This window comes from Panulirus ornatus, chromosome 30, assembly GCF_036320965.1.
Source record: "Panulirus ornatus isolate Po-2019 chromosome 30, ASM3632096v1, whole genome shotgun sequence".
Taxonomy (NCBI): Eukaryota; Metazoa; Arthropoda; class Malacostraca; order Decapoda; family Palinuridae; genus Panulirus; species Panulirus ornatus.
Genome location: NC_092253.1, coordinates 21715512 through 21740518, shown reverse-complemented (window position 1 = coordinate 21740518; position 25007 = coordinate 21715512). Strand labels below are relative to the sequence as shown.

Sequence of the window (25007 nt, the reverse complement as noted above, 5' to 3'; positions counted from 1 at the left end):
TCTTCACATGCCCTGGCTCAATCCATTGACAGCACGTCGAACCTGGTATACCACATCATTCCAATTCACTCTTATTTCTTGCATGCCTTTCACCTTCCTGTATGTTCAGGCCCTAATCACTCAAAATCTTTTTCACTCCATCCTTCCACCTCCAATTTGGTCTCCCACTTCTCCTCGTTCCCTCCACCTCTGACACACATATCCTCTTTGTCAATTTTTCCTCATTCTCTCCATATGACCAAACCATTTCAATACCCCCTCTTCTGCTCTCCCATCCACACTCTTTTTATTACCACACATCTCTTACCCTATCATTACTTACTCGATCAAACCACTTCACACCACATATTGTCCTCAGATATCTCATTTCCAACACATCCACCCTCCTCCGCACAACCCTACCTATATAGCCCATGCCTCGCAACCATATAACATTGTTGGAACCACTACTCCTTCAAACATATCCATTTTTGCTCTCCGAGATAACGTTCTCGCCTTCCACACATTCTTTAATGCTCCCAGAACCTTTGCCCCCTCCCCCACCCCGTGACTCACCACTGCTTCCATGGTTCCATCCGCTGCTAAATCCACTCCCAGATATCTCAAACACTTCACTTCCTCCAGTTTTTCTCCATTCAAACTTACCTCTCAATTGACTTGCCACTCAACCCTACTGAACCTAATAACCTTGCTCTTATTCACATTTGCTCTCAGCTTTCTTCTTTCACACACTTTACCAAACTCAGTCACCAGCTTCTGCAGTTTCTCACCTGAATCAGCCACCAGCACTCTATCATCAGTGAACAACAACTGAGTAGAGCATCAATAATCTTATAGCAGTGATGAAGCAACTGAGAGAGGGAAGATCTTCCTTCCCAGACACCAAGCTATCTTGAGTTATATAGATTAGTCTTTTCCAAAAGTTCAGTTTGCCTCTTAGGACTTTCTCAAAAATTTTGATAATGTGCTGTGTCAGTGCTGTTGGTTGATTGTTTTATGGCATTGCTTTACTTCTACTCTTGTGGAGTAGAGTGATGAGTTGGTTTTAAACTCTCAGAGATGATGCTAGAATTTAGACTTTTTCTCCAGAGAATATTTAGTGCACATATGAGAGGTATTGTGCATTTCTTTATGAAGACCGAGTTTCAGGAGTCTGGTCTTATGGCAGAGTGCTTGCGCCTGCTCTTAAAGGTCCTCTTGAAACCCTTTGGTGAGGTATGATAACTGCCATGTTTAATTTAGGGGATTACTGTTTTGAAAGAAGTTGTTTGAGTTATCTTTTGTGATGTTTAAGGCTCAACAATACCAATTCATGTTGTTTATTAATTCAATCTCATCTCTTGGCAGTCACTTGCAAAAGTATCCCCTTTTGTTAGGGGGCCAGTCAAGTTTGTGGTCCTCAGTTTGCTTTCTATATGGGTAAAATTATTTTAGGTTATTCATTAATGGATTTTCCTCTTGCCTATCCTGTGTTTCAAGTAATGTATTGAGTATGTTATTTATGTTAGACAATTCATTTGATAGGATTTCTCTGTTGGGTGAGCTGAGGCGATTTTAGAAAGTGAACATATCTTTTTTTGACTCCTATATTGTGCTTGTGTCCTTTTTCTGGCCAAGACCTTTTGTGCTTTCTTTTTGCAAGTACATGTCTGTTGCATGGCTTGAGTACCAAATTGGTTATGTCTTTAAAATACACACCTCCATTTTGGTGTGCATCAGGGTTTTTCATTGTGTTGCAGACATCTCTTATTATATCCTTCCATTTGTCCACTAAGTACTTAAACTCATATTGCTTAATACACCTCTACAGTTACATGTGTATTACCCTTGTAGTTTAACATCCAAGCTTTTTACTGAAATTAGATTTATCAAAGTACAGTTTGTCTAAGGGGTTGTCCCATATTAGGTCTTCTGTTATCAAAGAACAGTTTGTCTAAGGTGATGTCCCATATTACATCTACTGTTATCAAAGTACAGTTTGTCTAAGGTGGTGTCCCATATTTGGTCCATGTAATTTGCACAGATCAAGTCTAGTGTCTTTATTTCATCTGGTTGGTTTTATATGCTGACTGAGGGAGTTGTTACATGGTCGGAATAACTTCTTTTTTGCAGCTGTACACATAAGCTACTCCTGGTGTTTGTAGGCTCAGTTACTGTGTTATTTCCTGACTGCCCTCATTTTAAGTGTGCTGAGTTGAAGTCCTGTGAAATGAGTATATTTGGGAATGGGTTTCTGAGGAAGTCAAGGTATGGTTTTATGTTTTGACAGTCAGTCTGGAACCATTTGCCTTACTGGTCAAGCTTGTAGAATGCCAGTTACTTAACACTGCCAACAAAGTTTGCTTTTTGTCCCAGTTCTAGTTTTCATTAGAAGAACTGAATGGATACTTCATGGGATTTGTTCTCCAAAAAAGGACTATTTGTAAACATATCCTTTCATCTTTGCTTGGAAAGAGACCCTGTATCAATTTTATTTTCCAAGAGCAAAACAAGGGTTGATAGTAAAAACAAACTGCCATTTTCTGCAGCTACAATTCAGAATTTCAATTTCTTTCACAAGTATCCTCACTTTCTCTAGTCACTTAATAACATCACAATAAAAGAATGTTTTGGTGCAGCATGACCTCAAGGCTAGTGGCAAATTAAATGTCCTATAATCACAAGCTTCTAGCTGAAACCCATTTATGATTCGAACTACTTCATGAAAAATCTGCACGCTATATGATCCAATTCTCCAAGTTCTGCTGACAATAACAAACCTGAGGCACAGATGCCAGTGGTCAGTGATTGTTTGGTTGTGGGTAACTACCTCACCCTGCCTTACTTCATTGTACCATTACATTGTAGACCTGGGGAGGTTACTGTATGGTTGTATATGATATCTGCCAGCTTCATATGATATAATAGTTAAAAGAATTTTCTTTTATACCTCCAACCAAGCAAGAGATATCTCAGATGCTTAGAGGGCTCTGCCCATTGTAGGGAAATGGTTTTATAAGTCTCCAAAACAGTGATTATTTGCTGACTGCCAATATTTCTTAAACATTGTTTTTTCCTTTTATGGTTTGGTAGAAAATTTATTATGATATAATTTTTGAAAAGTTTTGACTGAAATGTTTTCCTTGTCTAATGAGATTTCCATGAAGGAAATGAAAAGGTTTTTATATTAAAGACATAGGTATAAATTATTTTTTTTTTTTTTTTCCAAAAGAAGGAACAGAGAAGAGGTCCAGGTGAGGATATTCCCTCAAAGGCCCAGTCCTCTGTTCTTAACGCTACCTCGCTATCGCGGGAAATGGCGAATAGTAGTATGAAATAAATTATTAGGGGTTTCAATGAAATGAAAAGAAAGAGCTTAAAAGATAATTGAGAAGGGAGTAAATCATAAAGTAAGGGTTAGAGTGTTTGAGGTACCATGATCATGTGCAGAGAATCACTGGAAAAACAAACTATTTTTGATAATTATAATTAATTGGAATGCAAGTAAATCTGTGACATGATCATATTAAGGAAGGAAAGGGCAAGGGAATATATAGAGAATGGTGCTTGCATGTAAAAGCTGTGTTTAATTGTATGTTCAAGTGGCATTGATGTCGATATAGAGAATAGAGTATTGGATACCAAGAAAGAAAGGGGGAAAAGTGAGGCTTTGGACATAGGATTAGATAAGGATTAGATATAAAACTTAGTTTGATTAATATACTCCCTTTACAGATGAGGCACAGATGGGTGGATTGAGCACCCTTCTGTCAACAGCTTCAAGCAGCAGTGGCAGCAGTAACAGCACCAGCAACAGTAACAGTATTGGTAGTGGGTCATCCAGCATTACCACTTTTACCACAGCCTATGTGTCAACAGCAAACACATCTGCAGCTCGTTCATCTCCTATTGGTTCCTTGCCAAGTGTGGCTGCACTTGGCTCATCCACAAATGCTAATTCTACAAGCATCTCCTCAATGAGTACAAACACAGTTGCTGCCACAAATTTGTCACCTTGGAGTGGAACGTTACAGCGACTTGGTCCAGTACCCAACACTGCACTCGACACCAGTACGAACACCTTCTGTAACGGCCCAAAACCCAATAGTGCAAACGATACCCCTGTCAGCAGTGGGGCAGCTGTCTCCGTGACATCACCACCTGTTGAAAGTGCTACCAGTATGACGCCTCCAAAACCCCCGAAGAAGAGGTACCTGCATGAGAATCTGCTGCAGGCTCAGCAGACACCTGTAGTATCTACGCCAGCACACACCCCACCTGACACCGACAAAGACAAACAGAAGGCATGTTCAGCTTGGCTTGAACTATCACAGGTAGCTAGATGAATCTAATAAAATTGCAGCTGCTTCACAAAAGTATCTTACTTTTGGTGCACATTAGTAAGTACTTACTTTTACAAAGTTAGTGATGGAAAGGTCTCATTTAGATTTTAGTACAGGTCGAGTATCCCTTATCCAAAATGCCTGGGACCAGAAGTGTTTTGGATTTTGATTTTTTTTTTTATCTTTGAATATTTGTATATTCATAATGAAATATCTTAGGAATGGGACGCAAGTCTAAACACAATATCCATTTATGTTTCATATACACAAAGCCTGAAGGTAATTTATACAATATTTTTAATAATTTTGCACATGAAACAAAGTTTGTGTAACAATGAACCATCAGAAAGCTAAGTGTCACAACCTCAGCCACCCACATTGACAGTCTGTGGTTGTTTGGCATTACATTCATTCATACAGTGAAAAAAATAATGTGTTTTGGGTAACTAAGCAGCACAGTAGCATCAGTGGAATATCTTTTTTAGCTATTAAACAATAACCACAAACAACTGCAGGTTTTCAGTTTCCACCTACAGTGCTATGCTTTGATGAAAAGGTTACAGTATACTGTATTTAATTTTTTAGATTTTATTTGAGATATAAAAACAAATAAGTATTTGATCTATGATAGTTACAGTTAGCTGTAAATATAATGAGAACTGAGAAAAATTCCAAGGCAATAATGTTGCTGGTTATGTTACACTCAAACATGGCATTTTAGTGGAAACGGAATTCAGATTTCACATGAAAATAATGTTTTGCATTTACCCAAAAAATAGATCTCTGCTTACTAAAGATAAATGCAGCAACAAATACTAGAACTACCTATGGCCTGAGAAACTTGAGGGGGAGGGTACATCACTGTTGACATCATCATCAGAAGGAATATCAGAAGTAGTTGAGGGATCAGGAAGTGGGTCCTCTAGGGATGAGGAGGCATTCTGCTGGATGGCCTGTTTAGCTGTTTCCTCCAGAGTCATGTACCTCATCAACAATGGTGTATGCGTTAGATTTTATAAACTGACACGATTTCTTGTTCTGTTTTGAATGCATGCTGCTCTAGTTCTTCAATAAGTCCATCACACATCTTCACCGTGTCGTCTATAGGCACTTTTTCTACAGTGTGAACAGAGTCATCTTCATTATCTCTATTATCTCAATCACCTTTTCAGCTATTTTACTGTTACCCATAGGGTTATCTGGAAGCCTTTTTGACTTTCAATAATATCTTTGTACCACAGACCAGAGAATAAGCAAAAATCAGTGAGTAATGCATGTAGGTCTGGCAGTGACGATGGATTGTAACAAACTGGCACTTACAGAGAGTCAGAGCCCAGCATAGGCAAGTGAGGTCAGATGTGGAATTTTCCACTTGTAAGGTCAAGTTGCCACTCAAAAAGTTTAGGATTTGGAACATTTTGGATTTCAGATTTTGGATTAGGGATGCTCATCTTGTACTTTTTTAAACAATTATTCATGTGTTTTGTTGCTTGTATCAATTTTTGTGTGAAGCACCTGGGTTTATTGTAGGTAACTTTATTGGTAATATTTAGAGATCTACATCAATATTTTGAAGCTTGGTTAAATTTCTTAATAGTTTTATTAAGAATTAGAAATGAAAAAATGTAGATGATGTACCGGTAGAGGTAATCATGTGCATTCAACACAGATGTTATCCAGGATTAGTAATTTTTTTTCGCCTCATTTGTGCAGAACTGGCTTTGGATTTAGTTGGCATTTCTTACTTCATAAGATGTAACAGAGCATGGATAATTACTTTTCAATAAATTCTTTTTAAGAGAATACATATCTGAAAAATGTTTTGAGAAGCTCAAACCCTTGTATAACATTGTGACTGTAGACTTTTAAACATAAGACAGTTTTCAAAGAATTTGAAAAGGCTTTGCAAATAGTATTTCTTTTTTAATGAAGGATAATTGATATGAATATTTTAGCTTATTCGGGTAGAGAAATGGGCAAGAAAATAGCTGGGAGATTACAGGTTGTAAAGGTTAAGATGTGCAGTAGGAAGTGATATGAATTGAATGAGAATGTTATGAAGAATAGAAAAAAGTGCTGAAAATTAAGGGATGGCTTTAACTCTGGTTTTAAGTGCTGGAAAGGTGGGATGCATAAGGATTGATGAAGAGACAGTACAAAATATAGAGAACAAGAGTGAATTGGAAGTGGTTGAATGAAGAGGAAAAGATGGGTCACCCTGTTGGATACCAGGATGTGGATAGATAGTGATGAAGCATGGAATTAATAATAATGGTAATCATGTACATTTTGTACAAGCACCTGGGTTCCATGCAAGCAAGATAAAAGATAAGTTGGTGAAATTTGTAATATATATAAGAAAACTAGATGAGCTTTTTAATGTTGGCAGATGGAATAGAATTTTAACTTCATGAAGCAAGGAGCTTCAGGATGGCAAAATTAAGATTACTGTATATCTTTTGAAAATTACTGATATGAGAAAACATAGAATGAGATAACAGAATATAAAGATGGAGGTTCAGGAAGCTTAACTGAAAAGGATTGGAAGAAATGATGAGATGTTCAAGGCAATGAGAGGACTCTTACAGGGGAGATGGGCTTAGTATGTGAGAGGGAGGTAGAATGTATGATTAAAAACTGCAACATGCATAGAGAAGGGGACAGAAAGAAGTTGAGATATGTGGGTAACTTCAAGAAAGAATTGGAATCAAATCCAAAAGATAGTGTAATTGGGAAATGGTCAAAAAATTGTTGGATAGAGTGTATTTTAAACAGGAAAGTAAAAAAGAATATGTGAATTAATTTTGGTTGTCGGTAAAACCCGTTCAGTGCAAGGAAGATATTTCCAGGTGACTCTGTACAAGAATTGGAAGAAAATATTAGAGTGCATGAATCATATTGCTAAAATTTTGAATTGATTGTGTACTATATGTGTATTTGAATTTCATTTATTTGAATAATAATGTAATGCAATTTTTTTTTTCCAGAAAACTCCTACTGATGACAAAGCCAGATTGTCTTCTCATTGGACTCCAGGCCATTTAAGACAAAGGGGTGACTCTGGGCCCCAGGCAGATTCTGAGACCATGGAGGAGCAGCAGAGAAGAACAACCAATGGTTGTGTAACTGCTGGTTCTCCTCCAGGGATTCCCAAAGTTGCTTCTGCTGAGCCAGGCCAATGGTTTGAGGCCTCTCATAGCCCACCACAAAGACCAAATGGCCCATCATATGTGTGTAATACACCCCCTAGCCAGCCACACACAACTATATCAGATGATGAACCTCTTAACCTATCTACAGAAACGACATTGCGTGCTTCACAGCAACAGTTGATAAATAATATTGTAGACAAAATGTGTGGTGCAACAAACCTAAATAGTGTGAATAGTGATAATCGATCAGATGTTCCTCGTTTCTTCCGACCAGAAAACTTAAATAATAATAATAACGAAATAGAAAAGCCTGCCTTCCATAAGGCTATAGATGCACGAATAAATGGTATTTGTGATGTGAGTTTAATTGTTTCAAAAACTATTGATTTTGTGATTGATCGAGCATATGACGATGAAAAAGAAAAAAAAGAAAAATTAAGAGAAGATGGGAAAGGACCAGTAACAGAGACTAAAAGTAATGGTTCCAGTAATGTTATGTCAACAGTAGAAGCAGACAAGACTGAGGAAATGCAGTCAGATCAGATGAAGGGTGAGGTAAAGGAGACTGTCAGTTCCAGTACTAATAACAGTAATAATAGTGGCATTTCCAGTCCAAACACCCGACCAAGAAAGAGAGCCAAGGAAGATAGTGTAGATGACAGTGATGTCTCCCATAAAAAGGTATCTCTCTCCTTTTGTGTATTTGAGTCTGTAGTTCTTGTAGATATGTATATGATTATATTGAAAAGGGTATACAAGTACATACCTGTAACCTCTTCCCTACCAAAACAATGAATAGCAAAGATGACATCACACAGGCTTAATCCCCTCCCATATTTGTTTATACTTTTTCCTGAAAATGTTTGTTACTCATGCACAAGTACTGCTTTCATTATAGATAGTCTTCCCCTTAACTTTATTACAAACTTTTTCTAAATTCAAACATTGTGCATGCAGTTTCTTCTTTTCTGTAGACCTTTCTTCAGTACTTGCCTCAGTGGCTTGCCTTGCATTTCTGACATCATAAATCCACTACTACTTTTTAGATTATAATGATGGTTCCCGCCACTGATAATGACCTGACATTAGTTATCCATTAACACAGGGTTGTCAGAGATCTACCATGTTAATAGAATCTATTAATTGTCAAATAACTTGAACTATTATCATACATAGCAAGGTAGTGCCAAGAACAGACTTACAAAGGCCTTAATTGCTCACAATTGCTCTGTCATGTATAATGCACCGAAACTATGAGTCCACTATCCACAGCCAAGCCATAAAAATCATAACCGAAATTTCCCCTGAATGCTTCATTGACAGTATGTGACCCTTGTATACTACATCTCTGCTGTTCATTCCATCCCTTAGACACATCACCCTCTCGAATGTTCAGACTAAAAATTTTGTACTAGTTTCCTTGCACAAACACACTGGTAAGTTTTTAGTATGTTGTTTGACAATTTTTTTTTGCTGGATTGATTTAGGAGATGGGCATTGATCCATTGTTCCAAATTCAAGTCCTATGCACTTATGAATTGGTTTGGTGTATATAATGTTTTTAGATACATGTGGAAGTAGAAGTCTTATGGTTAGCTGTAGCAAAGTTTAAGGTTAGCCAGAGGCCATTCGACATAGGATATTATCTTGTTTAGTATTTTACATGCTTTTGGGAGCAAAAACCATAGTAATACCAAGAGAAGAGGGAAAGTGAACCAGTATTGCGGTGTAGGGCAAGGGTGTCAAGTTTGGAAGTTTGCCTGGGACAGTTTATAAGTTGGACTGCTTTCAACTCAACTCTGTCAAGTAAGGATGCAGAGCTAGAACCATCCCATATGTGAGAGCAGTACTCCCTACAAATCAGTCCCTTATATAAATGAAGCAACTGTTTGAAAGAGAGGTTTCGACATCTAAACAGAAAACCCAGTTTCTTAGAGGCACACTTAGCTATTTCCATAATGTTGAGTCTCCAAGAAAGAGTGGCTGTTACAGTAATATCAGGCATGTTCATTTAGTTGAGGTGAAATTACAGAACTGTCAAAGGAGAGACGAGAGTTGTGAGGAATCTTTGATAGAGAGATGGGTAGAAATTGGTTCTTGGAGGCATTAAACTTAACTAGATTTTGCATACCCCACTGGGATATCTTGTCCAAGTTTGAGTTTATTGACAGAGCTGTGTTGATTCCTCCAGTATATAGAGAATGAAGAAATTAAGAGCGTACAGAATACCAGTTGGACACAGGCACCATCATATAAAACACCGTGAAGGACACAGGCACCATCATATAAAACACCGTGAAAGACCTTATAGTGATACTGTGCGATGACCTTAACATCAGGGAAGAAAACACAGCAACAGCTGACTTCTCCAGAAAAATGGTAGGGTGGACCTTGTGGACCTTCAGGATAAGAAAATAACCCCTGATGATGACTTTCAAGGCACTACATTGAATACATATTGAGACTGTGACATATATACATACAATGTTCATAGTGAATGGGTTTACATTGACCCATTTACTGAACAAATTAAAGTAAGATATACATAACTGGTATGTAAAATTGTGAGATCACTGGTTCTAGATACCAGGTATTAGGCAATTTAGTAGCATTATGTTTTGAATGGATTGGACAACCTATAGAATCTGTTTGGTGTAGTAAGAGCTTTTAACATCTCTTTTGCTGTAGCTTGCCCTTTTCACAGCTCATAAGCTGAATGTTTCTTGTCTGCTTGGGACGTATTTTATTCATATCCACAGCTCTTTTGTGTTATATGGATCAATCTGTTTTAGATAGTCTTTAGCTGTTTTATGATTACTCTAAACATTATTTATTTATTTATTTATTTTATTTATTTATTTTGCTTTGTTGCTGTCTCCTGCGTTAGTGAGGTAGCGCAAGAAAACAGACGAAAGAATGGCCCAACCCGCCCATATACACATGTGTATACATACATGTCCACACACGCACAATATACATACCTATACATCTCAGTGTACACATATATATACACACACAGACATATACATATATACACATGTACACAATTCATACTGTCTGCCTTTATTTGTTCCCATCGCCACCTCGCCACACATGGAATAACAACCTCCTCTCCCCTCATGTGTGCGGGGTAGCGCTAGGAAAAAACACCAAAGGCCCCATTCGTTCACACTCAGTCTCTAGCTGTCATGTAATAATGCACCGAAACCACAGCTCCCTTTCCACATCCAGGCCCCACACACTTTGCATGGTTTACCCCAGACGCTTCACATGCCCTGGTTCAATCCATTGACAGCATGTCGACCCCGGTATACCACATCGTTCCAATTCACTCTATTCCTTGCACGCCTTTCACCCTCCTGCATGTTCAGGCCCTGATCACTCAAAATCTTTTTCACTCCATCTTTCCACCTCCAATTTGGTCTCCCACTTCTCCTCGTTCCCTCCACCTCTGACACATATATCCTCTTGGTCAATCTTTCCTCACTCATTCTCTCCATGTGACCAAACCATTTCAAAACACCCTCTTCTGCTCTCTCAACCACACTCTTTTTATTTCCAAACATCTCTCTCACCCGTACATTACTTACTCGATCAAACCACCTCACACCACATATTGTCCTCAAACATCTCATTTCCAGCACATCCACCCTCCTGCGCACAACTCTATCCATAGCCCACGCCTCACAACCATACAACATTGTTGGAACCACTATTCCTTCAAACATACCCATTTTTGCTTTCCGAGATAATGTTCTCGACTTCCAAACATTCTTCAAGGCTCCCAGAATTTTCGCCCCCTCCCCCACCCTATGATTCACTTCCGCTTCCATGGTTCCATCCGCTGCCAGATCCACTCCCAGATATCTAAAACACTTCACTTCCTCCAGCCTTTCTCCATTCAAACCCACCTCCCAATTGACTTGACCCTCAACCCGACTATACCTAATAACCTTGCTCTTATTCACATTTACTCTTAACTTTCTTCTTTCACACACTTTACCAAACTCAGTCACCAGCCTCTGCAGTTTCTTACATGAATCAGCCACCAGCGCTGTATCATCAGCGAACAACAACTGACTCACTTCCCAAGCTCTCTCATCCACAACAGACTGCATACTTGCCCCTCTTTCCAAAACTCTTGCATTCACCTCCCTAACAACCCCATCTATAAACAAACATATAGACTTATTTTTCCCACTTAGATGCTTTTAAACAGTAAGAGAATTTATGATCATTGCATATTGGTGAAAATAGAAGTTTTGAAAATGAATTTGGATGTTGAAGCAATATTGCAGGATTCAGCTGCAAGGGGAATAGCACAGAAACAAACGTTTGTAAAACAATAGGGAGATAAATGCAAGTCATGGATAGTTTTTGTAATGGAGGACATTATTATAGTCAAAGATAAAAGGGTGGAGATAGAAGAAATGCTGGTTGAAAGACTACTAGAAGCTTTAGACATGCCAGGTGTAGTTTGCAGAGAAAACAAATGGAGGGAATTGACTGCCACAGAGACGACTGCAGGGGTTTTATAGTTAAAAAGTACTTCACCAGGCTAATAAACTTGCTTTTATGGAGGAATTCACTGGTTTATTCATTGGAGGTGATATACAAGGGAAGAACAAGAGAGAGAGAGAGAGAGAGAGAGAGAGAGAGAGAGAGAGAGAGAGAGAGAGATAAGGAATAGTAAAGAGAGAGAAACATACCAAATGAGCCCTATCAATAAGTTGGAGTTGCCATCTGTTGAGTGATTCAAACACCAGATTGAAAATAATGTACTGTGTATAACTTTGAATGAACTGGAATTAAGTAAAAAAGAGTGAGAGTTCAAGAACCACATCAGGGCAGATAAACCTGGTATTGTTGCAGTGGAGATAAAACTTGTATTAACAAGAAAAGTTGTAACCCAGTCTCTCTGGAAGGATACATGAAAGCTAGAATGGAAAGACAAGACAATGGAGGAGGATTGGCTTTCTTAATAAGCGACCGTGGTAAGCATTAGGTTGGTGAGATTCAATCTAAGTAAATGCAAATTAATGCTGACAATGCATAGTAATGCTGATGGGACATATCAAAGAAGGCCTTCTTACAAATATTATCTTGAAGGAATCTGTGTGAGAGGGACTTGTGAGTCAACATTCTACCTAACCCGTCACCAGAGCTCCACCGTAGAAGAATTGTGAATGAGCCAAACTGTGTGCAAGCAAGTATTAAAATTGCATTAAAGTACATGGATAAGGAATTAGATGTTCATCAAAGTATTGATAATGTATTTTAGGTCAAAACTTGTATATGCTACTTGTTTGGTTATTAAACTTCAGCAAAAAAGAACAAATAAAGAAGGTCCAGAGGAGAGCAACAGAGATAGCGTAATTAAGAGAGCAGAGTTTTAGTGAGAGGTAAGAGGGCATAAATTTACGCACCATGGAGGAGAGAAGAATAAGAGGTGACATGATCAGAACCTACAAGTTTTCAAACCAGTTTAATGATATCAACAGTTAACATTTCTTTGAGAGAAGCAAAGATAAAACAGACAGAAACTATAAAAAGAAAGTAATCCAGCAACCTTAGGACCTGGCCATTGCCAGAAAACAGAAATTGACCCCTAAGGGAACCCCCATGTAAACATATTCCTGACCCCAAGTCTTGCCAGCTCATTCCACATACATTTTGAAGTGTTAAAGGTAGAACAAAGGTTAAAACACGAAATAATACAAGCATTAATGGTTGCAAACAAGGTTTTTATTATTATATCAGATTACATCAGAAGTACATCAGGGTCTTCATGGTCAGCAGATACTTGCACATCAAGGTCAGAGGAGATGCAGGGAAGTGGATTTTCTATTCTGGAATTAACTTTGGCAGTGTTATTAATGACCTTCAACTGCTGTTGCAATGTAGCTTGCTTCTGGTACTTTGGCTTTTCCCTGAATTAATTTTCTTTGTATCAAAAAGACATAATTTCTTTTTCTCTTCCAGTTCTGCAATTAAGTGTCTCAACTTCTGGATACATTTATCAATAGAAATCCTTTTTTCCACTTGTTTCCCTTTGCACTTTCATGATCTTGTTTCATGATCTTGCTGAACCATCTCCATGATTTGATCAGTTGGTTGATAAACAAAAGGATCATCATGATCACTGTTCATCCATTCCTCAAGATGTTCTTCTGTGATCTTTTTGGTCATTGTAAGACACTTTGGGTTAGTCATACTCCTAGTGTACTCGATCAATTCTTGGATCAATATCTTTTCACTAGAAACTAAATCCACAGAAGTCAGATTCATTCCTTTCCTCTTCTTGAAATATAAAGCTTGGCCACAGTTTATGCCAGCCACCTTGCTGTGTACTTTTCTTGACTTCATTCCAGGGGGAAGCTAGTGACCATACCATATCCTTTAAGTTAAGTTACTTCATGAAATCTGCAGGAAGCTTCCCATTATTCATTGCGACAAGGAAATGGTGCATGAACTCCAATCTATATTTATATTTCAGTGAACATAATGAGCCTCGGTCACAGGGCTGAATCAGGGAGGTGCAGTTAGGAGGGAGGTATAGCTACCACAACATTATGTTTTATTAAAAGTTATGCTTTGGGGTGTGCCGAACAGTTACCTAAAAATCAAAGATATTTTACACCTTGGACCAAGGCCAACAGAATTCCAGTGAGAAACCATTCAAGAAAAAGTTTAGTAGTTATCCTCCCTTTTTAAGTACCACTGTAGATAAGTGGAAGAATTTTTACCCCTTTAAAGGCCCTCAGGTGAACGCTCTTACCAAGTACCATCATCTTGGTTTCATGTGTTCCTGCAGTGTTGCTGCAGCCAGGAATTGTTACCCCATCTTTGTAATCCGTACCCCCAGATGGAGACTCCTTAGTATCTTGGACAAGGGTTTTTCATGGTATACGATGCCAATACAGGGCAGATTTGTTGGCATTGTGCACATGTTCAGGGGCTAAGTTTTCTGCTGCTACTAACTGTACAGATTCATCCTCAAACTTTGTTGCAGCTTCCATGTCAGCACTATGTTTTCACCACATATGCTATGTACTGAAATTCCATGTCTCTCCGTAAACTTGCGTCACCATCTTTGGAAGTATTCACAGTAATAGTCTAGCTTTAGTTCAATATCAAAAACTTTGGCCTGCTTGCTAAGCATCTCCCCAGAAATGCTTACACCTTCATTACGTCGAAGCTTGAGCCACTTCAATAAGTGCACTGTCTAATTTTGTACTTCTGCCACCTTTCAAAGTTTTCTGAAACTAAACTTTTCTGGCTTTCATTTTCAGCAAAAGACAAAAATCTGCTCCTTTTGTTTCATACACAGTTGATCCAGTCTCATAGCACTCGCATAGAGTCTTTACAGAAGTCCCTATATCTAATTTTTTCAGTAACTCCACCTTTTCAAGCATAGATAATGGTTTGTGCATACACTTATTAGCACTAGCACCTTATGCACCTCTTGGTCTCTTGGATGACACCCTGAAGGACTAAAATACAGCTGAACATACGAAATTAACAGGACTGTTAATCAGCTTGGCTGCAGCGTAAACAGATTTTGGTGCTTTAGAGCTGCTAACTTACTAACAGTGCCACCCTGGTGGCAGATCCACAAACTAATGGCAGCAGAGTCAAAATGTGCCGGATGACAGAGTGCCGGATTAGAGAGGTACAACTGTACTATTTATTTATTTCTATAGTATGAATGAAATAATGTAAGTAATGAAACTGAATGCTTACCATACAAAAGTAAAAAAGAATAGCTGATAAAATAATGCAAGTACTTTAATTACACGCCACCTCATTAGAGATTTATACAGAAACTAGAACTAAGGTCAGGAATAATGTTAGATTCCTTCATCAGGTTTAAGAGTATTTTAGTGAAAGAAGCAAAGAATGCAGGTAAGAGGAGCATTCTCAAAATGGGCTGACATCACAGGTGGCATGCAGCAGGGATCAGTTTTAGGCCCACAGCTATTCTTGGTAGAGGTTGCTTGCTTGCCTTTTATCCTGGACTCTTCCTTAAACATACTTATGGATGATGCCAAGGCCTAGAGAGACGACAGGCATGATAATTGTGTACAGCATACAGGGGAACCTGGATAAACTTTAAAGTTAGTGTGATAGATGGTTGATAGATGTCTTCTGAAGAAATTCAAGTTAATGAAGATGGAATGATCAGAGAAGGCCTCAGTGCAATCATGATTATTACCTGGCAGAAAACAGACTACAGGAATCTGTGTGAAAGATATGTAAGGGTCAGTACTGTCTAATTTAACCAGAGCTGCACATCTGGAAAATTATGAAGGAAGTAAGCTATCTTCAGGCAAATGTTAGAATTGCATCTTAGTATTTGGATAAGGAAATGTTTGGTGAGCTGTTCACTGCATGGACCAAAACTGGATTATACCTCTCCGGTTTGGTCATCACACATAAAGAAATTATGAGATCTAATTGGGAGGAACCAGATAAGAGCTTAGAAAACATTACCTGAATTAAGAGCCAAGCTACAGTGGGAGGCTAGGGGCTGGAAATAGTCCACCATTGAGGAGAGAAGAGGGACCTGATTACAGCTTTCAGGTCTTTCATTTGGTTGGATGATGATGACAGCGAACAGTTCTTCACAGAAATGCAGTTCCATAGTGACCAGAAGTCATACAAAGCAGCTAGGCAAGAAGCTGGTAAATAAGTGTGTAATGAAATATACTTTTAGTTCAAGGGTGGTAGATGATTAGAACAGACTATACAAGGAAATAATGAATGCTTGTATTCAAATGTTTAAGAGGCTGCTTGATGGTAGGGAAATTTCAAGAATTGGGACCTCATAAGTGTAGAACTTTACTTTTACTGAACAAATTATAAGATATACACATTAATATTATATGTAATGTAGTATTTTATTATTACTTGATGTATACTAGAGTGTATTTATTGGATGAGATGAAACAGCTTTTAATGCACAAATAGTACATACATACACTCGCACAGTGTGGAGTGACAGACACGTGTAGTAAATTTATAGTTATTGTACACTATTAAATGTTTCTTATGTTACAGGTAAATTTTAAGATTAGTTTGCTCAAAATTTTATTTTAAACTATAAGAAGCAGCCAAAGTTGATAATTTGATATTGCGGTAGATTACACTTCACAATATAAATCTGTTGTTTGTGATTTTCAGAGACGTGATGTCTCGAGTGGAAGAACCAGTCGAGCAAATTCTAGAAGTGGGGTAGGAGTGGCTGGGGGCCGGTCAAGAGCCCCCCGAGCTTGCAAGGGGAAAATTTATGAAGAACTCATATCAGAAGGTGTTCTGCCAGCACCTCGCAGGTCGCGGACAAGGAATAGTCGGTATGTAAATCCATTATATACATTACATGCATTATTTGGATTAATATCCATGTTTTCATTGTCATCTTTTCAGATCATGTGATCTGGAAAGCTTTTGGTACCATGAGGTCTTGCTTTATGATGGAATTACATTCCAGGAAATTTGTTGCTACTGCAGTCTTCGTTATATGAGCACTTGAAACGATAATAAGAGGGTTACTTCTCTGACCAAATGCTTTCCGAGTCTGACTTTTATGTGTGGATGTCATGATATACTTTTTTTCAATGCTCGCTCAGTGTTTCCAGCATTAGCAAAGTAGCGCAGGAACTAGAAAAAAAGCCTTATTTACTCACATCTGTTCTTTAGCTTTCTTCTGTAATGCACCGAAGCCATAGACCCATATCCACAACCAGGCTGTACAGCCCTCTCTGTGGTTTCTCCCAACAGCTTCATATGATTAGTTCAGTCCATTGAAAGCATGTGGCCTCCAATGTACACCACATCACTCCTATTCCCTTATATCCTGTGCATACCTTTCACCCATCCTGCATGTCCATTTTGCAGCAGGACTTGTGTCGCCATGGTTGTTCAATTTGTGTACGGATTGGTTGGTGAGGGAGGTGAATGCAAGACTCTTGGAGAGAGGGGTAAGTATGTAGTCTGTTTGGGATGAGAGGGCCTGGAAGTGAGTCAGTTGTTGTCCGGCAACAATACAGCTTTGGTGGCTGATTTGAGTGAGAAACTCCATGAGTTGGTGACCAAGTTTGGCAGTGTGTGTGAAAGGAGAAAGTTGAGAGTAAATGTGAATAAGAGCAAGGCTATTAGGTTCAGCAGGGTTGAATTACAAATTAGTTGAGATGCAAGTTTGAATGGAAAAAATTGGAGGAAGTGAAGTGTTTTAGATATCTAATCTGGGAGTGAACTCGCAGCACATGAAACTATGGAAGTGAATAGTGGAGGGGGCAAAGGTTCTGGGAGCTATGAAAAATGCATGGAAAGAGAGAGCGTTATCTTGGAGAGTGAAAATGGGTATGTTTGAAGGAATAGTAGTTCCAACAATATTATATGGCTGCAAGGCATGGGCTATAAATAGTGTTGTATGGAGGAGGGTGGATGTGTTGGAAATGAAATGTTCAAGGACAATATGGAGTGTAAAGTGGTTTGATCAAGTATGTAATGAAAGGGTAAGAGAGATGTGTGGTAATGAAAAGAGTGTGGTTGAGAGAGCAGAAGAGGGTGTGTTGAAATGGTTTGGACATATGGAAAGAATGAGTGAGGAAAGGTTGACAAAGAGGATATATGTCTCGGAGTTGGAGGGAGCAAGAAGTGGGAGATCAAATTGGAGGTGGACATTTTTTTTTTTTTTTTTTTATACTTTGTCGCTGTCTCCCGCGTTTGCGAGGTAGCGGAAGGAAACAGACGAAAGAAATGGCCCAACCCCCCCCATACACATGTACATACACACGTCCACACACACAAATATACATACCTACACAGCTTTCCATGGTTTACCCCGGACGCCCCACACGCCCTGATTCAATCCACCGACAGCACGCCAACCCCCGTACACCACACCGCTCCAACCCACTCCACTCCCCGCCCTCCCCTCACCCTCCCGCATGTTCAGGCCCCGATCACACAAAATCTTTTTCACTCCATCTTTCCACCTCCAATTTGGTCTCCCTCTTCTCCTCGTTCCCTCCACCTCCGACACATATATCCTCTTGGTCAATCTTTCCTCACTCATTCTCTCCATGTGCCCAAACCATTTTAAAACACCCTCTTCTGCTCTCTCAACCACGCTCTTTTTATTTCCACACATCTCTCTTACCCTTACGTTACTTACTCGATCAAACCACCTCACACCACACATTGTCCTCAAACATCTCATTTCCAGCACATCCATCCTCCTGCGCACAACTCTATCCATAGCCCACGCCTCGCAACCATACAACATTGTTGGAACTACTATTCCTTCAAACATACCCATTTTTGCTTTCCGGGATAATGTTCTCGACTTCCACACATTTTTCAAGGCTCCCAAAATTTTCGCCCCCTCCCCCACCCTATGATCCACTTCCGCTTCCATGGTTCCATCCGCTGACAGATCCACTCCCAGATATCTAAAACACTTCACTTCCTCCAGTTTTTCACCATTCAAACTCACCTCCCAATTGACTTGACCCTCAACCCTACTGTACCTAATAACCTTGCTCTTATTCACATTTACTCTTAACTTTCTTCTTCCACACACTTTACCAAACTCCGTCACCAGCTTCTGCAGTTTCTCACATGAATCCGCCACCAGCGCTGTATCATCAGCGAACAACAACTGACTCACTTCCCAAGCTCTCTCATCCCCAACAGACTTCATACTTGCCCCTCTTTCCAAGACTCTTGCATTTACCTCCCTAACAACCCCATCCATAAACAAATTAAACAACCATGGAGACATCACACACCCCTGCCGCAAACCTACATTCACTGAGAACCAATCACTTTCCTCTCTTCCTACACGTACACATGCCTTACATCCTCGATAAAAACTTTTCACTGCTTCTAACAACTTGCCTCCCACACCATATATTCTTAATACCTTCCACAGAGCATCTCTATCAACTCTATCATATGCCTTCTCCAGATCCATAAATGCTACATACAAATCCATTTGCTTTTCTAAGTATTTCTCACATACATTCTTCAAAGCAAACACCTGATCCACACATCCTCTACCACTTCTGAAACCACACTGCTCTTCCCCAATCTGATGCTCTGTACATGCCTTCACCCTTTCAATCAATACCCTCCCATATAATTTACCAGGAATACTCAACAAACTTATACCTCTGTAATTTGAGCACTCACTCTTATCCCCTTTGCCTTTGTACAATGGCACTATGCACGCATTCCGCCAATCCTCAGGCACCTCACCATGAGTCATACATACATTAAATAACCTTACCAACCAGTCAACAATACAGTCACCCCCTTTTTTAATAAATTCCACTGCAATACCATCCAAACCTGCTGCCTTGCCGGCTTTCATCTTCCGCAAAGCTTTTACTACCTCTTCTCTGTTTACCAAATCATTTTCCCTAACCCTCTCACTTTGCACACCACCTCGACCCAAACACCCTATATCTGCTACTCTGTCATCAGACACATTCAACAAACCTTCAAAATACTCATTCCATCTCCTTCTCACATCACCACTACTTGTTATCACCTCCCCATTTACGCCCTTCACTGAAGTTCCCATTTGCTCCCTTGTCTTACGCACCCTATTTACCTCCTTCCAGAACATCTTTTTATTCTCCCTAAAATTTACTGATAGTCTCTCACCCCAACTCTCATTTGCCCTTTTTTTCACCTCTTGCACCTTTCTCTTGACCTCCTGTCTCTTTCTTTTATACTTCTCCCACTCAATTGCATTTTTTCCCTGCAAAAATCGTCCAAATGCCTCTCTCTTCTCTTTCACTAATACTCTTACTTCTTCATCCCACCACTCACTACCCTTTCTAAACAGCCCACCTCCCACTCTTCTCATGCCACAAGCATCTTTTGCGCAATCCATCACTGATTCCCTAAATACATCCCATTCCTCCCCCACTCCCCTTACTTCCATTGTTCTCACCTTTTTCCATTCTGTACACAGTCTCTCCTGATACTTCTTCACACAGTTCTCCTTCCCAAGCTCACTTACTCTCACCACCTTCTTCACCCCAACATTCACTCTTCTTTTCTGAAAACCCATACTAATCTTCACCTTAGCCTCCACAAGATAATGATCAGACATCCCTCCAGTTGCACCTCTCAGCACATTGACATCCAAAAGTCTCTCTTTCGCACGCCTTTTCGCACGAGGTGGACATATGGAATGAAAAAGATTTTGAGCAGTTGGGGCCTGAACATGCAGGAGGGTGAGAGTCATGCAAGGAATATAGTGAATTGGAACGATGTGGTATATCGGGGTCGACGTGTTGTCATTGGACTGAACCAGGGCATTGAAATGTCTGGGGTAAACCATGGAAAGGTCTGTGGGGCCTGGATCTGGATAGGGAGTCAAGGTTTCAGTGCATTACACATAACAGCTAGAGACTGAGTGTGAATGAACAAGGCCTTTTTTGTCTGTTTTCCTGGTGCTACCTTGCTGATCCCTGATATATGTTATCCTTGGGAATATGTGAGAAAGAAGGCTGCCCATGTAATCCTTTGCATGTTGTAGAAGGCAAATAAGAGGGGCGGTAGCTGGAAATCCTCCCTTCCTGTATTACATTCCAAAAGAACTAGATTAAGGAGCCAAGTCAGGAATTTTCTTCTCAAAGGTTCGGTCATCAACTCATCGACTGAGGGATTCAAAGGTAAATTGATGTTTCTAAGTAGCATGTCCCAGCTGATTTATTCATGATAAATTAGTGTACACATGGAAGTTTATCATAGCTTGTTTTTTCCTCAGTTTGGGTGTCATAATCATGTATCAGTCATGGTCTTAATTAAATACATGAGGGACGAGCTCTGTACAAAAGGACTGAAATTTTGCCAAAGATTACACCATAGATTTTATATCTTCTTGGGTTTATACTTTTGGGCCTACACACAGGATCTATCTTGTGAGGTGCAGGGAACCTCATGTAGTTTCACAAAATGCTTTTGTGTGAACAGTCCAATTTTAGTTAATGTATGATGGTGTCCCGAGATGCACAAGTCCTTCGGTAACAGTTACTCTAAACTTGAATAAACTGATCCTGGACAGAAAAATGTTTAGAGGAATGAAAAACTACCTCCAGGGTAGTTTCCCCTTTGCAAATTTTCAGGATTGCTGTTACCCACCCTACCTCCCCATCTCTTTCGTGAAAACTTTTATCTTAAACAGTGGTAACCACCACTGGGGTGTTGCCCAGTGGTGTTTCGAGAAAAAAATTTTGTTGAATGATTTGCTTTACTCTTAACATGAGACCTGGGCTAAGGATGTGTTTATGTGAATTTGGACACTGTGCACTTGATTCACTCGATGTAAACAGAAACAGAGTTGAAGATAATAGTTTAGGATTGATAATGTGAGCAGTTAACTCATTGTACTTGTAGTACTATTGTGTAAAACACTTTAGTATTGTAATAATTTTTGAAAGTAGAGTTATGGTTGATGATTCAATATTTTGTATTTTTTTTGACAGGTGGGAAGAAGTAGGTTCAAGCACCACTCAGGAGCAAGAAGATGAAGATGATCAACAACAGCAGCAACAACAACAACAACAACAACAACAACAGCAACAACAGCATCAGCAACAACAGCAGCAGCAGCAGGAAGAGGAGGAGGATGAGAATGAAGAGGAACACATTGAGGAAGAGGATACCTTGCAGTCCAAACCCCCGGAGGAGGAGAATGGGTAAGTTAAAAAGATTTTAAAGTTTAACCCTTAAATGGGATGTTACATAAGGAATCAAGGAATTCGAATTTATATATCAAGAAAATGAGCATCAAAGTTTTAGAAGATCAATAACCTCATTATCGGCAGAAATTGATGGAATTTGATAAATTTAGTCTCATTTTGCAGCAATCAGTTATGGATATTTCCACACCAAATACGCAATTCCAAAGTACTTTTTGTTTAATAGCGTTAGGAAAATAAAGTAGGTGGTGGAGTCTTGCTCTTTGTTAAAGCTCATTTTCGTCATGATAGTGAAAAATGTTGTTGGCGTTGAGAAAGTCGACTTCATTTTTGTATGATTAAAGATAAGCTTTGTAAGGATTAGTTTATAAGCCCCCTTCATAGACACCAGAGACAGAGAAAAGATTTTATGATAAATTAGCAAAAATATGTAATGAACAAGGTTCTATTGGGGGGGGGGGGATCTCTTCCCAGTTGCTCCAGACATAGACTTTAGCTAAATTTGCTTGGTATTGCTATCTATCTACATGTGTCTCTGATGTTTTTTCCCATTGGAAACTCCCTCGAGGGGGTGGCCAGGGCAAAAAGTCTCCATAACTGTTGAATTCTGTTGTTGCTTCGCCATTAGTGCCTCACCCTTAACAGGCCACTGACAGAGGGCAACTCAAGCAGTGTTTTCAGAGGCTTCCACCTAATGTGTCTACCTAATGTTCCAATCACCTACAACTACCTAATGCTCCTGCTTACTACTTTTATTTGTTGCTCCTAACATTTTGCCAAAAGGCAGGGCTAGCACAAAATACATACCATAGGAAAATCTAGAGTTGCAAAGAATGAGTTGTGTGAGATAGATATTTTCAAGTGTTATGTGTGACAAGTAGAGATTATATGTTTGTGAACAGAATGCCTGTAGTCCATGTGTGGTTAAGGCAGAAAGAAATTACACCCGCTTGGGTTGAAGAAGTGCAACTTGATAACCACTGAAGAGCTGGCTCACTACACAGCCGTCACTGACCCTCCCAATACTGCTAATATACCTCCCTGGTTGGAAGTTGGTTACTAGCTTCTACCATCCTAATTCAGTCAGTCAAGAAACCTACTCGTGATGAGAAAATACTAGATTTAGTTCTAACTACAGATCTCCTTAATAATGAAGTTGGAGAAAAGCTTGCCACAAGTGATCACCAACAAATTGACTTTTGATATCGCTTTCAACACTGCATGGTCAACATGACTGTTGCCCCAAAATATATGATTTGAAACTGGCAAATTTCAGTGAGCTTCACAGTGTTCTCAACAGGCAAATCTGGGATGATGTGGTCAATGAAAACAAAATGAATGTAGCTTGGAAAAGCTTCAATAAAACTTTCAGAGCATTAGAGGGAACATATGTGCATATGCATAATATAAGGTCAGTTTCAAAAATGAAGCGAAGGTGGTGGAATGGGGAAATAGAGTACCTGTTGTCAAAGAAAGCAGCTTATGAGAAACTAGAGTCCAATGACCAACATGATAGAGTAAGTTATATAAATTTATGTTGAGAACTGAGACTTCTATAACAAAGTAAACAGCATTGAGATGTGTGTATTACTGAAAATAGCAAATGAAGCCCTGAGCAGTTTCATGATTATGTTAGAAGCAAGAGAGTTATCACCAATTCATTGTGTTCATTAATTTCAGAAAGTGGTGGCTTTGTTCACGACAGTGAATCCATGGCAAAAACCTTAAATGATTTATTTGCATCTGTATTTATGAATGAAAACACATCTCATGTCCCAAATCCAGTTTCGTTGATAAGCAAAGAGAACGTTCTATAACAAATTGATATAAAAGTTGAAGACATACTATCGACCATAATTGGAAAGAAAAATAAAATGGCAGTTATATCCAAGGACAATGAAAGATGCAAGAAATGAGGTAATTAATCCCCTGACTGCCCTTTTCAGTAAGTCACTTGCTATGGGAAAAGTTGTAGATGATTGGAAGTTTGCCATTGTGTCACAGATATTCATATTAGCTTAACATTTGTTGGAAAACTTTAACATGATTAAACATTTGAGTCTTGCCCTGTTCTTTACCACATTTATGTTGCTTAACCCACATAAAGATCCCTACCAGTCTGCCCAACATATAACCTATTACAATTTTTATGGGGTATTCAATAAACATAGCCTGTAGAACTTTCTGGTGAGTTCCTGATTAAGATATTCTTTATAGTATTGTTAAGTTGAAGGCTAAATTAACATTAAAGGATTTGATCAACCTGAGAAGTAGTGTAAAATTCTCATTAAAAGGGAGAACTAAACGATTCTTGGTATCAAGAGGAGGTTTGAGTTTAACTATGAAATAATTTCTTTGCCAACATAAGGGATTAGTCAGTGAAAGATCTAGGATATTTTAACTTATATCCAATAGAGTATATGTTCTTAAAATCATCAATAAATTCCGGACTGCATATATGTAATGCCCAAAGAAACGTACACTGGAATGATGATAATCTAACTCTCTCATGTTTAGCCATGTAATAATGATGGTAGGTTTTATGTATATGGTAAACTTAAACATGTTTCTAACCGAATGGATCATGCAACCTAAAAATAGTAACATATAATTATTTACCACTTCTACTGTAAAGTTGATAGAAGGTACACTATTGTAAAGTAAAGGAAGAAATGTTTGTAAATTTTTGTTTGTTGGCCAAACACAAAGAACATCTACATACCAAAACCAAATTGCATTAGAGGGTAAAATATCCTTTAGAAATTTTTGTTTTAAAGAATTCCATGTAAAGATTACTTAATAGTGATGAA

At 38.9% G+C, this 25007-nt stretch overlaps 1 protein-coding gene across 6 annotated transcripts in view; it reads left to right on the top strand.

The window, feature by feature from the left end:
• The window catches only part of bbx (bobby sox), a 182161-nt gene that overhangs the window by 146476 nt on the left and 10678 nt on the right, over nucleotides 1-25007 (top strand). For 4 of the 6 annotated variants that reach the window (XM_071679919.1, XM_071679917.1, XM_071679923.1 and 1 more), the window contains exons 4-7: nucleotides 3715-4313; nucleotides 7310-8155; nucleotides 16658-16827; nucleotides 21982-22194. In XM_071679919.1, the coding sequence (XP_071536020.1) occupies nucleotides 3715-4313; nucleotides 7310-8155; nucleotides 16658-16827; nucleotides 21982-22194 (1828 nt within the window). The remainder of the gene's footprint in view (nucleotides 1-3714; nucleotides 4314-7309; nucleotides 8156-16657; nucleotides 16828-21981; nucleotides 22195-25007) is intronic. The other 2 variants (XM_071679921.1, XM_071679918.1) reach the window with 1 other exon arrangement.